At 39.8% G+C, this 17,986-nt stretch overlaps 1 protein-coding gene across 4 annotated transcripts; it reads left to right on the top strand.

Annotated features, from left to right (window-relative positions):
• Nucleotides 1-125: 125 nt before the first annotated feature.
• Nucleotides 126-14,701, top strand: TSPO (translocator protein). Of its 4 annotated transcripts, none has more exons than XM_053719058.1 (4): nucleotides 126-261; nucleotides 11,355-11,537; nucleotides 12,122-12,260; nucleotides 14,319-14,701. In XM_053719058.1, the coding sequence occupies exons 2-4, from the start codon at nucleotides 11,356-11,358 to the stop codon at nucleotides 14,487-14,489; spliced, it is 492 nt and encodes a 163-aa protein (XP_053575033.1). In that variant the 5' UTR covers nucleotides 126-261; nucleotide 11,355; the 3' UTR covers nucleotides 14,490-14,701. The 4 variants fall into 4 exon arrangements, with proteins under 4 accessions (XP_053575033.1, XP_053575034.1, XP_053575032.1 ...); XM_053719059.1 differs by lacking the exon at nucleotides 126-261 and adding an exon at nucleotides 552-1,123; XM_053719057.1 differs by lacking the exon at nucleotides 126-261 and adding an exon at nucleotides 555-1,112.
• Nucleotides 14,702-17,986: the final 3,285 nt, after the last annotated feature.

Raw genomic sequence — 17,986 nt, 5'->3', positions numbered from 1 at the left:
GACCAGGGAGATTAACTGCTCCTGCCTGTGCGTGATTGGCTGTGTGCAGGGAGGGGGCGTCATTGTACGCAAGCGAGTGCAATGTTAAATTCCGCCAGGGGAATTCAGTCCGCCAGAGGCGAGCTGCAGAGGACAGGGAGCATGTGTACGCCCCTGTCAGCCATAGCTTGATAAATCGAGCCCTATATGTATGTAATAGTGCTCTAGGACTTTTCCGACCGGGGAGATTCACAGCACTTGCTTGTGCGTAATTGGCTGCACGTGAGTATGGGGCAGCATTGCACACTAGCCATAGTGTACAATGATACATTTGGGCTAGGCAGACAGGGGTGAAAATTTACCCCCCTGTCCACAGGGCTTTGATAAATCTGGCTCATAATAAGTGTGGATTTCTTAGTGAAAGAATTAGCTAAAGTGGTGATTAAACATGACCAGCAAGTTTTAACTCCAAAACAGCTCAGCACAGGAGTGGAAATGGCTCAGTTAATTAATGAATGCCCTGTTAGAGCCAGTGTTACGGTAACTTTTAAATCTACTACTTTTATAAAATAAAGTTATTGCCTATTTTTGGACAGCAGAAAACATTGTGGTTTTGCGTCATTTAACTCCTTGAATGCCACACAAGACACCAAACGGTGAATTATGGTACAAAATAGTACAGTACTAGCCAGGTGAACTATGTAAGGTGACTACAAATAATATGAATCTAAATGTATTAAGTCATTACTGCCACACACACAAATATTCATCATGTAGTACAGCAAAGACCTTAAGTCAGCTAAAGGCTGCGGCATCATGCTAGTGCGTTTAATTATCTGAGGTTCATTTAACAAACACGCTTCCGCCCCCAGTGTTACCATGCGTCAATCACTTCCGCCCGAATAAACAGCGCACAGAATCCATTCCGAAAGGAACAAGTTTCTAAAATGAATGGTTCCATTATCCATAGTCACGTATCCACCCCACAGTAGGGAGCGCGCATATCACACTCAGCAGATCATCTCTTGAGATAATGAATTAGCAACAGGCCCCGCCCAGAGATCACGTGATCTGTCGTTTACATACTGGTCCTCTGGAACTTGAGGAGCATATTGACAGCAGCAGCAGGAAAGGTGAGTGAGAGGTCAGTTGGGGCATATGGGGGTTACAGCTATACAATCTGTTTAATTCTGAGACTGTGGTCTGGTAATATCCAGGTATTCCTAGCATGGGGTCTGGTACAGTGACAGCAGGAGAAGTGAGTGAGAGATCAGTAGGGGCATTTGTCACAGCCATACTGAGGGATTGCACAGCATGGGGGTCTGGCAGTACTCAGGGATTGCACAGCATGGGGGTCTAGCAGTACTCAGGGATTGCACAGCATGGGGGTCTGGCAGTACTCAGGGATTGCACAGCATTGGGGTCTGGCAGTACTCGGGGATTGCACAGTATGGTGGTCTGGCAGTACTCAGGGATTGCACAGTATGATGGTCTGGCAGTACTCAGGGATTGCACAGTATGGGGGTCTGGCAGTACTCAGGGATTGCACAGTATGGGGGTCTGGCAGTACTCAGGGATTGCATAGTATGGGGGTCTGGCAGTACTCAGGGATTGCACAGTATGGGGTCTGGCAGTACTCAGGGATTGCACAGTATGGGGGTCTGGCAGTACTCAGGGATTGCACAGTATGATGGTCTGGCAGTACTCAGGGATTGCGCAGTATTCAGGGATTACACAGCATGGGGGTCTGGCAGTATTCAGGGATTACACAGCATGGGGGTCTGGCAGTACTCAGAGATTGCACAGCATGGGGGTCTGGCAGTACTCAGGAATTGCACAGCATGGGGGGCTGGCAGTACTCAGGGATTGCACAGCATGGGGGTCTGGTAGTACTCAGGGATTGCACAGCATGGGGTCTGGCAGTACTCAGGGATTGCACAATATGGGGGCTGGCAGTACTCAGGTCTGGCTAATACTTGGGGATTGCACAGCATGGGGGTCTGGCTAATACTCTGGGATTGCACAGCATGGGGGTCTGGCTAATACTCTGGGATTGCACAGCACAGGGATTGCACAGCACAGTACTTGGTTTCATTCAGGGATTCTCATAGTGGCATTGGTTTTCTGATCTTGGATAAAGATTATAGGATCAGGCTTTGTTACTAGTAGGAAGGATTAGAAGCCGCTGGCAGACAAACAGCATATGTATTTAGTTAATGGGATTAGGTTCATGCTGTGGGCTGGTTTTATTGTAGGAACCTTATTATACACAGGTTAGTAGCACCGTATCAATTTAATGCACAGCAGCGGCATGTTTGCAATACAGGCAAATAGATTATTGGCCACTGGGAACTCTTTAAAACTATCACGTTACAACATTAAATTCTATCTCAGGTCAGTTAGGAAAATCCCAGGCACTTTCTCAGCCCCAGTGGTTTGTGGGTAAAAAGACAGACACAGGGATCCCCACCCAGCTGGTTATACAACTATTTATACAGCACTTCTCAGACCAATAAGCTACAAGTACACTGTAGATGGGATCATGGCTCTCAGACACTATTGTGTTTGTCAAGTTAAACTTTTATAGGACTTGAACCATTATCTCTGTATTTCAGAGCAAGAAGGAGTTTGTGCAGAATAATTTGTACAAATCTACTATACTTGCATCTCGCTGACAAAGTATTTGAGAACAACAGATGTTGAGCTCCTGCAGTTATGGGACTGACATTCATACTATATGTATATAAGGCTGGTACCCCATAAGTGCTGATATACATAAGGTGTAGTACAGCAATATACATACTGTACATAAGGCTGGTACCCCATACGTGTCATGTAGGGGGTCTGTGTAGTACAGCAATATACATACATAAGGCTGGTACCCCATATGTGTCATGTAGGGGTCTGTGTAGTACAGCAATATACATACATAAGGCTGGTACCCCATATGTGTCATGTAGGGGTCTGTGTAGTACAGCAATATACATACATAAGGCTGGTACCCCATATGTGTCATGTAGGGGTCTGTGTAGTACAGCAATATACATACATAAGGCTGGTACCCCATATGTGTCATGTAGGGGTCTGTGTAATACAGCAATATACATACATAAGGCTGGTACCCCATATGTGTCATGTAGGGGTCTGTGTAGTATAGCAAGAAACATACATAAGGCTGGTACCCCATACGTGTCATGTAGGGGTCTGTGTAGTACAGCAAGAAACATACATAAGGCTGGTACCCCATACATGTCATGTAGGGGTCTGTGCAGTACAGCAATATACATACATAAGGCTGGTACCCCATACGTGTCATGTAGGGATCTGTGTAGTACAGCAATATACATATATAAGGCTGTTACCCCATATGTGTCATGTAGGGGTCTGTGTAGTACAGCAAGAAACATACATTTCCATGAACCAAAGTGTACAATGTAAATTATAAAACCTCTTTCCAGTTGACATGTTATAAAATATACAGGGACATGCACATTGTTTTACTATAAACAATCACAGGGTGGAGCTATAGTACAAATTAGATAGTAGTTCCTCAAGAGAATTGCAAGATAGCAAAAAAACAAGGAACCGCCCAGAGGCCAACTGTAGGGACAAGATAATCACGTTCTGCTAAATTGTGTGTGTGTCAGATATAGATACATATATGCACATTGTGATCTGAGAACTTTCTATAACAGAGGGCCTTTTTAATGTGTGCACCACCCGGCTAAAATTTAAACCCAATATTTAAATGTTTTCAATGTTTGTTGGTTAAATTATCATTTAATTAATTTATGTTAAATTATGCAATCAATTTGTGTTTTTGGAAAGCTTAATTAACTTTTAGAAATTTTAATAAACTGACTGGCAAACTTTTCTGTGGAGAACATTTTAGGATATAGATATAGATATGTGTATATATGTATGTCTGTTTTCAATGAAGGACTGCACTCACTGGATTTTGGATACAGAATTTTAAATATTTATTGTGGTAACGTTTCGGGGGTTCACAGACCCCTTCTCAGACCAGATAACAGTGCAAGTGAACAATGTGCAATATAAAGGTATTAAGCCCCACCCATCAAACAATTAATAGTGATATGTACACACGAATATATGTGTGCACTTTATTTTTTGCACTGATGTCACTATGGATTGATATTTATTTTGGTTCTTTATATTTACGTATGTATATATGATTATAAGTTGTGATATTTACAAACTGGTGTGTTATATTGATTACCTGGCAACCAGGATGTTGCCATGGCAACACAGTTTTGGCGCAATTTTTCATTAATTGTTTGATGGGTGGGGCTTAATACCTTTATATTGCACATTGCTCACTTGCACTGTTATCTGGTCTGAGGAAGGGGTCTGCGAACCCTGAAACGTTACCACATTAAATATTTAAAATTCTGTATCCAAAATCCAGTGAGTGCAGTCCTTCATTGAAACAGACTGTAAACATTACCGACTTGGCACCCTGGTTGATGACCCTATTGCATTATGAGTGTAGACACACATGGAGGATATATATATATATTACACACACACACTCTAAAGATAGTTTAATACTTTTGTATACATTTATACCCTCTTATAGATACAGTACTATAATCAGAAGAATAAGTTGTTCTTTTAATTAAATATATAGACTATTATTATCTGTATTTTAGTACACAGCAAACCAACGACACAGGCAGAGAAGATTGTGACAAACGGGAAGGAAAAGTAGTCATTTTTCATAATTTATAAATATTAATTAAAACTTTTGGATTTCTGTATTTAGGGATTTGCGTATGTATGTATGATGATATGTATGGTATGTATGATACTATGTATGTATTTATGTATGGTATGTATTTATGTATGGTATGTATGATACTATGTATGTATTTATGTATGGTATGATACTATGTATGTATTTATGTATGGTATGTATGATACTATGTATTTATGTATGGTATGTATGATACTATATGTATTTATGTATGATACTATATGTATTTATGTATGGTATTTATGTATGGTATGTATGATACTATGTATGTGAGAAAAATCGAACTGTACTTATGTCTTATATGTTGAACTGCATTGGTCTCTTTCACTAATATACAATTTAGTAAAATGCAAATATAAAATCTAATATAAATGTAACCTCATCTGATTGTGACTGGCGCGTCTGTGTCTCATGGTATTACCTATGTAACCGCATCTGATTGTGACTGGCGTGTCTGTGTCTCATGGTAAGTATTACCTATGTAACCGCATCTGATTGTGACTGGCACGTCTGTGTCTCATGGTATTACCTATGTAACCGCATCTGATTGTGACTGGCGTGTCTGTGTCTCATGGTAAGTATTACCTATGTAACCGCATCTGATTGTGACTGGGCGCGTCTGTGTCTCATGGTATTACCTATGTAACCTCATCTGATTGTGACTGGCGCGTCTGTGTCTCAGGGTAAGTATTACCTATGTAACCGCATCTGATTGTGACTGGCGCGTCTGTGTCTAATGGTATTACCTATGTAACTGCATCTGATTGTGATTGGCTCGTCTGTGTCTCATGGTATTACCTATGTAACCGCATCTGATTGTGACTGGCGCGTCTGTGTCTCATGGTATTACCTATGTAACCGCATCTGATTGTGACTGGCGTGTCTGTGTCTCATGGTATTACCTATGTAACCGCATCTGATTGTGACTGGCGTGTCTGTGTCTCATGGTATTACCTATGTAACCGCATCTGATTGTGACTGGCGTGTCTGTGTCTCATGGTATTACCTATGTAACCGCATCTGATTGTGACTGGCGTGTCTGTGTCTCATGGTATTACCTATGTAACCGCATCTGATTGTGACTGGCACGTCTGTGTCTCATGGTAAGTATTACCTATGTAACTGCATCTGATTGTGACTGGCGCGTCTGTGTCTCATGGTAAGTATTACCTATGTAACTGCATCTGATTGTGACTGGCGCGTCTGTGTCTCATGGCAAGTATTACCTATGTAACCGCATCTGATTGTGACTGGGCGCGTCTGTGTCTCATGGTAAGTATTACCTATGTAACTGCATCTGATTGTGACTGGCGCGTCTGTGTCTCATGGTATTACCTATGTAACTGCATCTGATTGTGACTGGGCGCGTCTGTGTCTCATGGTAAGTATTACCTATGTAACCGCATCTGATTGTGACTGGCGTGTCTGTGTCTCATGGTATTACCGATGTAACCGCATCTGATTGTGACTGGCGTGTCTGTGTCTCATGGTATTACCTATGTAACCGCATCTGATTGTGACTGGCGCGTCTGTGTCTCATGGTATTACCTATGTAACCGCATCTGATTGTGACTGGCGCGTCTGTGTCTCATGGCAAGTATTACCTATGTAACTGCATCTGATTGTGACTGGCGCGTCTGTGTCTCATGGTATTGCCTATGTAACCGCATCTGATTGTGACTGGCGCGTCTGTGTCTCATGGTATTACCTATGTAACTGCATCTGATTGTGACTGGCGCGTCTGTGTCTCATGGTATTACCTATGTAACTGCATCTGATTGTGACTGGCGCGTCTGTGTCTCATGGTATTACCTATGTAACTGCATCTGATTGTGACTGGCGCGTCTGTGTCTCATGGCAAGTATTACCTATGTAACTGCATCTGATTGTGACTGGCGTGTCTGTGTTTCATGGTATTACCTATGTAACCTCATCTGATTGTGACTGGCGTGTCTGTGTCTCATGGTAAGTATTACCTATGTAACCGCATCTGATTGTGACTGGCGCGTCTGTGTCTCATGGTATTACCTATGTAACCGCATCTGATTGTGACTGGCGCGTCTGTGTCTCATGGTATTACCTATGTAACGCATCTGATTGTGACTGGCGCGTCTGTGTCTCATGGTATTACCTATGTAACGCATCTGATTGTGACTGGCGCGTCTGTCTCATGGTATTACCTATGTAACGCATCTGATTGTGACTGGGCGCGTCTGTCTCATGGTATTACCTATGTAACGCATCTGATTGTGACTGGCGCGTCTGTGTCTCATGGTAAGTATTACCTATGTAACCGCATCTGATTGTGACTGGCACGTCTGTGTCTCATGGTAAGTATTACCTATGTAACCGCATCTGATTGTGACTGGCGCGTCTGTGTCTCATGGTAAGTATTACCTATGTAACTGCATCTGATTGTGACTGGCACGTCTGTGTTTCATGGTATTACCTATGTAACCGCATCTGATTGTGACTGGCGCGTCTGTGTCTCATGGTAAGTATTACCTATGTAACCGCATCTGATTGTGACTGGCGTGTCTGTGTCTCATGGTAAGTATTACCTATGTAACCGCATCTGATTGTGACTGGCGCGTCTGTGTCTCATGGTAAGTATTACCTATGTAACCGCATCTGATTGTGACTGGCGCGTCTGTGTCTCATGGTATTACCTATGTAACCGCGTCTGTGTCTCATGGTATTACCTATGTAACCGCATCTGATTGTGACTGGCGCGTCTGTGTCTCATGGTATTACCTATGTAACCGCATCTGATTGTGACTGGCGCGTCTGTGTCTCATGGTATTGCCTATGTAACCGCATCTGATTGTGACTGGCGCGTCTGTGTCTCATGGTATTACCTATGTAACCGCATCTGATTGTGACTGGCGCGTCTGTGTCTCATGGTATTACCTATGTAACCGCATCTGATTGTGACTGGCGCGTCTGTGTCTCATGGTATTACCTATGTAACCGCATCTGATTGTGACTGGCGCGTCTGTGTCTCATGGCATTACCTATGTAACCACATCTGATTGTGACTGGCGCGTCTGTGTCTCATGGCAAGTATTACCTTAGACAGTAAGTCACAATGAAACCTTCATGATTAAGACAAAGCAAATAATTTTACACAGCTTTCCAATTTACATTTATCAAATTTCATTGGTTCTCTCTGTATCCATTGTTAAAAAGCAGGTAGGGTCAGAGCAGTAATGCACTACTGGGAGCTAGCTGACCACGTCACTAAGCCATTGACATGATATATATGTGCAGCTAGCTCTCAGCAGTACAGTGTTGCTCCTGAACTGTCTGGGTTTACTCTCCAACAAAAGATGCCAAGAGAACAAGGAAAATGTTTTAGTGGGGGGGGGGGAATACATTGGAAAGTTGTTTAAAGGGACATGAAACCCAAATTTTTCTTTCATGATTCAGATAGAGAATACCATTTTAAACAACTTTCCAGTCTAATTTGCTTCATTCTTTAGGTATTTGTTGAAGAAATAGCAATGCACATGGGTGAGCCAATTACATGAGGAATCTATGTGCAGCTCCCAATCGGCTACTGAGTCTATTTAGATATGCTTTTCAACAAAGGCTGTCAAGAGAATGAAGCAAATTAGATAAAATTGTTGTTTAAAATTGTTTTCTCTTTCTAAATCATCAAACAAAAAATGTGTGTTTTTTGTCCCTTTAATGTTATTGCTTATAAAATGAACCTAGAAGCAATTCATTAAGATTATTGCTTCACTTTCCCTTATTGCAGTGAATGAACCTCAGGGTGCCATTAAATATGAAGTTTGTTCTGCATATTTTAAAGGGACATGAAAGGCACATTTTTCTTTCAATTTTCTTCATTCTCTTGATATCCTTGGCTGGAAAGCATATCTAGATAGGCTCAGTAGCTGCTGATTGGTGGCTGCACATAAATGCCTAGTGTGCTTGGCTCACCTATGTGCATTGCTATGTCTTCAACAAAGGATATCTAAAGAATGAAGCAAATTAGATAATAGGAGAGAGAGAAGGAAAAAAAAAAAAAAAGCTGAAGTATAGATTTTAATTAAACCTGTTTTTGTTTTTAATGACTCATCGGGACACTTTATTATAAAATTGATGGGATCTGTATAAAATATCTAATTTTAATACTAAAGGTAAATAATAAATATTTTCATTTTATAATGTGTTATATTCTGTATTGTGGGCAAACACGCAATTGCTCATTACAGGTAACCCTCCGTTTATGCTGGTGTTCTGTTCCTGAAGGAATAGTTGTAAAATGAAATTGTTTATATAATGAAAGTAAATGAGTTTGGTTCCAGGCCCATCTTAAAATTGACATTAGTAATGTAATAACTTAAAGGGACAGTCTAGTCAGAATTTATTATTCAAGATTCAGATAGGGCATGTAACTTTAAACACCTTTCCAATTTACTTTTATCATCAAACTTGCTTTGTTCTCTTGGTATTCTTTGTTGAAGGCTAAACCTAAGTAGGCTCATATACTAATTTCTAAGTCCTTGAAGGCCGCTTCTTATCTGAATGCATTTAACAGTTTTTCACAGCCAGAGGATGTTAGTTCATGTATGCCTTATAGATAACATTGTGCTCACGCCCGTGGAGTTACCCGGAGAGGGCACTGATTGGCTGAAATGCAAGTCTGTCAAAATAACTGAGATAAGGGTCAGTCTGTAGAGGCTTAGATACAAGGTAATCACAGAGGTAAAAAGTATGTTAATATAACAGTGTTGGTTATGCAGAACTGGGGAATGGGTAATAAAGGGATTATCTATCTTTTTAAACAATAACAATTCTGGAGTAGACTGTCCCGTTTAATATATATATTCTATTTAAAGCCTTGAAATGAATGCTGTAAATGTAAAAACAGCAATATATAAATGTTTTTATGCGTGTGAGGCATCTCCCTATCCATCAATATAAACAGCCAGTGGGTAGCCATTTTTTTTTCTTTGCTGCATAGAAAAAGGACTTTTTTAACAGGTTTTTATTTTTTACATGCCCACAGACATACACTTCCTGTTTGCTTCAATATAAAAAAACAACAGCATGACAAAATGTTTGGTATGTTTCTGCTTTTTTTTATATACATGATAGCAGTTTCTTTTTACAGTTCACTGTACTGGTCGTTTAAGCAAATGAACGGTAAACTACTCACATGTGTTGTACTATAAATGCAGGGGGCAAAAACTCTGCAGATCTGTTTTGCATCATGTGATTAATTGCACAGCCCTTCTAGGAATACAGCAGCGTGCACATGTCTGGGGCAGTGTATGGCTGCAGTGTTCCATGAAAGCTTTTAACGTTATATATACTTGAGCACTAGATTTACACTGTATAACATTGTTAAAAGTATTTTTGCAAAATTGCTGCTGTACCTTGCTCTAGACACGTGCACACTATCAACCTGGGTATGCTTTTTAACAAAGAATATTATGGTAACAAAAGTACATTTTATCATTTGCAATAGGAAAGGGTGAATTCTAACAATGTTATATAGATCAGGGCATCGGGGTTTAGCAAGTGCTTGAAAGGTGAGTAGAACGGAGTATTACACTAAGGAAATAGACCTGGGCTAAACCAGTAATTACTAAATCACCTGTAAAGAGAGTGAGATGTAAGGGGGGTGGGGTTATGTATAAATTTTAGATTTGTACACTTAAAGGGACAGTCTACACCATAATTTGTATTGTTTTATAAAGATAGATAATCCCTTTATTATCCATTCCCCAGTTTTGCATAACCAACAGTTATTTTAATATGTTTTACTTATGTGCTTACCTTTTATATCTTAGCCTCTGCAGACTGCCCTGTTATCTCAGTGCTTTTGACAGACATGCAGACTCCTAAATAACTCCACGGGAGTGAGCACAATGTTATATATATGACACGCATACACTAGTACTTTTTAACTGTGAAAAACTTTCAAAATGCTCTGCGCTAAGAGGCGGTTTTCAACGGCTTAGAAATTAGTTTGAGCCTAGCTAGGTTTAGCTTTTCAAAAATACCACCAAGGGAGCAAAGAAATTTAATGATAAAAGTAAATTGGAAAGTTGTTTAAAATGACATGCCCTATCTGAATCATGAAGGTTTAATTCTGACTAGACTGTCCCTTTAACTGTAAGTAGCATGAGGACATCCAAAAGGAAATTGCAGAAGACATTTGCCGGTTTGATGGTGGGATAGATGTTTGAAAAAAATATACAATTGTGAGATTTGAGTGTGATCTACTGAGATCTAAATATTTGTAGTTCTTCATGTTTGAGATGGCATTCAATGTTAAACAACATTTCAGTTTCCATCTATTATTGCATTTGTCTTTCTCCTGGTATTCTTTGATGAAAAGCATACCTAGGTAGGTTTAGGGAGCAGCTGGCTGCTGATTGGTGGCTGCACGTCTCTTCATTTGCTTACCCAATGTGTTCAGCTAACTCCCAATAGTGCATTGCTGCTCCTTCAACAAAGGATATAAAGAGTATGAAGCAAAATGGAAAATTATTGAAAACTGTATTTTCTACTTGAAAAGTGAAAGGAAAAAAATTGGGTTGTGTGTTTTTAATTTATTTTTAATTAATTTTTGTTTTGTTAGAATGCCATCCGCTTGGGTATCTGCCGTTGGATTCACCCTCCTCCCTCATGTTGGGGGGTTACTTGGAGGACTAATAACAAGGAAGGAAGTTAAGACCTGGTACAAGACACTGGTGAAACCAGACTGGCGCCCACCAAACTGGATGTTCGGTCCTGTATGGACAACTTTATATACATCTATGGGGTAAGTTGCCTCTATCTGTACTGGGAAGTCCGAGGGATTTACAGTATGAGTTTATTAGTTATTTGTAGAGCGCTTGCAGGTCCCGCAGCACTCATTTACGTCTCTAAATCGTTTTATTTGTAATGCTAATAATCACAATATGAATAAAATGTGATTTTTAGTAAAAAAAAAAAAAAATTCTGCTTGAGTTGATGGTTAGTCCAGGGAACCACAACTTTTAACAAATTCTACTTCAATCCCTGTAAAAATCATTCTCTGGATGAGAAATGCTGGTTACAAGTGGATACAGCCAGTAAATCAATCAGTGTTTTTGCTACTACTGATTGGCTCAACGTCTGTATCCGCTCAGGACCAGCAGTTCTCTGCATCTCCTTAGCGGCACTTTAACTATGTGTTAACCACCCTTGTGGGGGTTAAATGCATAGTATTGTAGGGTTGCTAGTGCTATAAAATGACATGTTCTAATGAATTGGAGACATTAGTACAAGAATGACATGGTCTAATAAGTGACCACACTTATTTTTGTTAACCTGTGTTACTTATAGAAGAATGATTGTCTGATCTATGCACTGTGCTCTCTGCAGTTATGGTTCATATCTGATCTGGAAAGAACTGGGAGGATTTACAGATGATGCTGTCGTCCCCCTAGGATTGTATGCAGGGCAGCTGGCACTTAATTGGGCATGGACGCCTTTATTCTTTGGTGCCCATAAAATAGGATGGGTAAGTAACCACACAGAATGCCACTTTTCCATTGATAGCATATCAAGTCAACAATGTAGTGTGTCCCCCAATCTAATAATGTAATATGTATGCGAGTTACTAAACGCCTCTGAACACCTGTCTTCCCCCCACCCAATCTAATAATGCAATTTTGTATGCAAGCTACTAAACGCCTCTGAACATGTCTCCCCCCCCAGTCTAATAATACAATATGTATGTAAGCTGCTAAACACCTCTTAACATGCCCCCCCCCCCCCAGGTCTAATAATACAATATGTATGTAAGCTGCTAAACACCTCTGAACATGCCCCCCCCCCCGGTCTAATAATACAATATGTATGTAAGCTGCTAAACACCTCTGAACATGTCCCCCCCCGGTCTAATAATACAATATGTATGTAAGCTGCTAAACACCTCTGAACATGTCTCCCCCCCCAGTCTAATAATACAATATGTATGTAAGCTGCTAAACACCTCTGAACATGCCCCCCCCCCCCCCCAGGTCTAATAATACAATATGTATGTAAGCTGCTAAACACCTCTGAACATGCCCCCCCCCGGTCTAATAATACAATATGTATGTAAGCTGCTAAACACCTCTGAACATGTCCCCCCCCCCCCCCCCCCCCGGTCTAATAATACAATATGTATGTAAGCTGCTAAACACCTCTGAACATTTCTCCCCCAATCTAATAATACAATATGTATATAAGCTGCTAAACACCTCTGAACATGTCTTTCCCCCCCCCCCCGTCTAATAATACAATATGTATGTAAGCTGCTAAACACCTCTGAACATGTCTCCCCCCCCCCCCCGTCTAATAATACAATATGTATGTAAGCTGCTAAACACCTCTGAACATGCACCCCCCCAGTCTAATAATACAATATGTATGTAAGCTGCTAAACACCTCTGAACATGGCCCCCCGCCAGTCTAATAATACAATATGTATGTAAGCTGCTAAACACCTCTGAACATGCCCCCCCCCCCCCAGTCTAGCAGATCACATACATATTGTATTATTAAACACCTCTGAACACGCATCACATAGAAACAGAGCAACAATATTATATACTAATGTGTTTGACCTGAAATGACTCACAGGTAAGAATAAAGGTGTGGTATTAACCTAATCCTCCCTGTACACACAACTAGTAGGGATGGGCAATGTCTGTTTTAACAATCAAATATCAGAATTGATTCCATTGATATCGGAGCTGCCATTCAAATGATAATGGGGCATATAATTGCAAATGCTGCATTGTGTGAGAGCATTTTGCTATTGCTTGCACAAACCTATGTACAGACGCACCTCAGAGATATTGCGGGTTCGGCTCCAGACCACCGCAATAATGCGAATTTAGCAATAAATTATGCATGTGTGTGTATATGTATTATATGTATGTTTGTGTGTGTGTGTGTGTGTGTGTGTGTATATATATATATATATATATATATATATATATATATATATATATATATATATATATATATATATATATATATATATATATATATATATATATATATATATATATATATTGTAAAAGATGCTGCATTTTTATTATTTTCATCAATTGGAAATGTTAGCTTGGTGTGTGGGGTTTTTTGTCTTTTCTTAAAACCGTCCCAAAACATGACTTGCTTCCAGTCACTAAGCGAGGAGTGGGAGGGTAGCGATCCGAAGGAGCTATGAGTTGGACTATCTAATTAATTAATTAATGTCCAATTGCACATTAATTAGATAGTCCAACTCATAGCTCCTTCGGAGCGCTCCCCACCCACTCCTCGCTTTTTGACTCTTGTATCTGATTTTGGGAGCATATCAGATTTGGGGAAGCATAGTTGAGTCTGATATCAGTATCACCACACACACCCTTATTACCCTTTGCTTCCAGTCACTGTAAGTGTATAGGGGCTTAGGGCGTATTACTTACAGCCATATGAGTCTGATGATGATTTATTGTGCTTCTTCATTCGCTGGATTGTTTGTGGCCTTTTTTAGCATAATAGGTGGCGTCTGTAAACATTAGTAAATGTTATTTCTGTTTTTTAGGCATTTGCTGAATTAGTCATTTTGACGGGCACAGCTGCCGCTACGACTATATCCTGGTATCCAATTAACAGGACAGCAGCGTACCTGATGTTCCCGTACCTGGCTTGGCTATCGTTGGCCTCTGCTCTTAACTACTGTGTCTGGCGGGATAATAAAGACAAGAGTGAATAAGAACTTTCATTTTTTTATGTGCACTGAACAAAAGTTGAAGTATATTTTTACATATAACAAATTTTGAAATAAACCTTTTATATAATTTTGTACACAAACTTGTGTATTGCTAAGTATGAAAAATAGCAGTTGCAGCTTTTGTCTTTTCTATGTTAAAATATACACCACCATTTTTTATTTTAAATATTTGAATAAATCAAATTTATATCTTTTTTTTTTTTTTTTTTTCTTTCAATTTCTGTGTATCACAAATGAGTTTACATCAAGTGGTCTGGTTACTAGTTGAAAAAAATAAATTGCTTTTAAAATAATAAACTGAAACAAAAAATTAATATTTATCAGAAAATAATTATATAATAGAAAAAAAGGCACTCCCGGTTTTAGGGATCCAATCCAAAAATTAAATACATAACAATTAAAAAAAAAAAGTTTGTGTATATACAACGTACTTGTACTTGATACATTGGGGCCTATTTATCAAGCTCCCTTCAGGCTCGCCGGACACGCGAGTTATGAAGCAGAGGTCTAAAGACTGCTGCTCCATAACCTGTCTGCCTGCTCTGATGCGGCGGACAGACGTCATAAATCAACCCGATCGGGTTGATTGACACCCCCTGCGAGCAGACGTTTGGCCGCGAATCTGCAGGGGGCGTATGCTGTCGGCATTTATCAATGTGCTGCGTATACGATCCGCAATATCGGATCATGTCCGCTCGCGCAATGATAATTAGGCCCCATTGTATTTTTATGGATGTTTTCTGGCTTGTTTGGGGACTCTAATAAAGAAATTGTAAAAGAGGGGGAAGGTTATTGTTATTTTAAAAAGATAGCAAGTGAAATAGCGCCCAATTCTGGAGTGAAATATCACGCATGGGCAGATCTCACTTATTTCTCTAGTCAGTTGAAGTTCCAACATATGACAAGCTGCCTCTGAAAAGAGAATGTGAGAGTGCACTTTACATTGCATTTACTTCTAGTTATGCACACCTGTACACATCCGCACACTTTTTTTTTGGTAAATATATTTTTATTGAGGCAACAGTAAGTACAAAACTTTGGTACAGCACAAAGACAAAGTATGTCAACCTCATAATGAAAGGGTCTATAAAGTGAGACAGAAGATAAGCTTCATTATAACAAAGTCCTCAGGTAGTGTCTTGATGGTGTTCCTCGAGGTTTCATGAAAGGAGTAGACCGTAGAGAGCTATCATACATTCCAGTAATAAATACATTTTTGTAAACCAATTAACTGTCATGATATTAAAACAAAAATACAATATTGAAATGATGATAGTGCAGTCATTGCATTAAAATATAAGCAGGCTTTGTAAAGAGATGGAAAAGGGGGAAGTAGTCAGGGAAGGGGGAAAAAAGGGCATAACCCTCAACTTCCCCTTTTCACCTAATGCCACAGGGCCCAAACAGCTGTTCCCAGTGAGACCCCCGGTCTAAGGAACTCCGAACCAGGCTCCATGTTTTTTAAATTATTTAGGGTGTCAACCAGTTGTGAGATATATGTGGTTGGAGAATCTGACAACCAATTTTTAGCAGTTGCAAGTTTGACCGCTGTTAAAATATTACAAACTGTAGCGTGTGCTTAGGTAAGTGTGGGAGGTCAACATGAAATAAGATGGCCAAGGAACATAAATAACCATAATAAAGGTTATGTTTTACATACGCTAGCGCTCCATGTTTTTCTTTTGTCAAGGAACATGAATACCTTTTGAGTGATAGCATGCGAAGTACTAATTTCCAAAAATGATAAATGCTAGGGCACTCCCATCAAACATGAAGGTGAGTGCCATTCATACTACACTTCCTCCAGGAAAGTCCAGAGTGTGATGGTGACATATGAAATAACAGGGGGTGTAATGCCATCTAAGAATGATTTTTATGTGAAGTTCAAATAGAGTGAAACATCTTGGAGTCTTCTTAGTTATTGTTGTGGCTCTATGCCAAGCAGCTGGAATAACGAGTTTGCAATTCATGTTCCCATAGGGATATTGGACCCCGAGAGGAAAGTCTGGGCATTGAGTACAATATGATAACATATGGAGGTTTTATATGCAGTCTTTTTTCAGAATATTGTCTCTCCCATTTAGTAAGAGATTGTGAAGCACGATGATGACAGGAAACTCTGAAATCTTAAAAAATCAAACAATAAGGAAGAGGGTATATGATATCTGTTGCAGATCTTGGAAGATTAAGAGTGGTGCTATGAAATATATCACTATACTTCAGAACACTATTCAAAGTCCAACTTTTAGGATGGGTGTCTGGTAAGGTTACAAGGAGAGAGAGAGTGGATTAGAGATGGGTGAGGGACAATCTGTGGGAAATCTCTAAGATAGTCCAATGAAAAGAAGCAGAATTTAGAGGGGAAGATGGGAAAACCTGTCTGTGTCCCATTGGAAACAGGGAAGGACGAGGAGGAGAATCCCAAACCACTCACAGATGCAGATGGACAAGAGTAGAGAGCCCAAATGGCTGAGAGGAAAAGCGATGGGAGACAAAAGGTATATAGAACTTCTAACATATAGGACCAGTTTACACGGTTAAAGGCTTTTTCAGTATCAAGGGCGAGCATGATTAGAGGTAGATTTTGTTTTTTGCATTCAAACAGGATATCAAGTAATCACCTTGTGTTATCTGGGCCTTGGAGTTTAAGAGTGAAGCCTAATTGATCTAGATTTATAAGCCAGTATTGAGTCTAGCTGCTAGAATTTTGGCATAGATATTTACATCAATATTAATGAGAGAAATGGGGTGGTAATTCTCACATTTTGTGCAGTGTTTATTAGGTTTTGGGACGGTAGCTATGGTGCCATTAAGATGTTCTGGAGGAAACAAGCCTGTGTTGCTCTCTCACAGACGCTCAGTAGAATGGGGCTAATAATAGGCGCTGTTTTAAAAAAAGAAAGAAGAAAAAAAAGCCCAGTAAATTCATCTGGACCAGGGGGTTTTAAATTCTGAGCGATTTAAAGGGACAGTCTAGTTCAAAACAAACTTTCATTATTCAGATAGGGAATGTAATTTTAAACAAATTTCAAATTCACATCTATCACCAATTTTGCTTTGTTCTTTTGGTATTCTTAGTTGAAAGCTAAACCTAGGAGGTTTATATGCTAATTTCTAAGTCTTTGAAGGCCGCCTCTCATCTCAGGGCATTTTTTTACAGTTTTTCACCAATAGAGGGTGTTAGTTCATGTGTTTCATTTAGATAACACTGTGCTCACGCACGTGGAGTTCCTAGGAGCCAGCACTGATTGGCTAAAATGCAAGTCTGTAAAAAGCACTGAGATAAGGGGACAGTCTGCAGAGGCTTATATACAAGGTAATCACAGATGTAAAAAGTATATTAATATAACTGTATTGGTCATGCAAAACTAAGGAATAGGTAATAAAGGGATTATCTATCTTTTAAAACAAATGTTCTGGTGTAGACTGTCCCTTTAATAGAGAGAAGTTCTCATAGAGTTATAGATGTGGCAAGCTCA

The sequence above is a fragment of the Bombina bombina genome, chromosome 6 (genome assembly GCF_027579735.1).
Source record: "Bombina bombina isolate aBomBom1 chromosome 6, aBomBom1.pri, whole genome shotgun sequence".
Classification (NCBI taxonomy): domain Eukaryota; kingdom Metazoa; phylum Chordata; class Amphibia; order Anura; family Bombinatoridae; genus Bombina; species Bombina bombina.
This window is presented reverse-complemented; position numbering and strand designations above follow the sequence as displayed.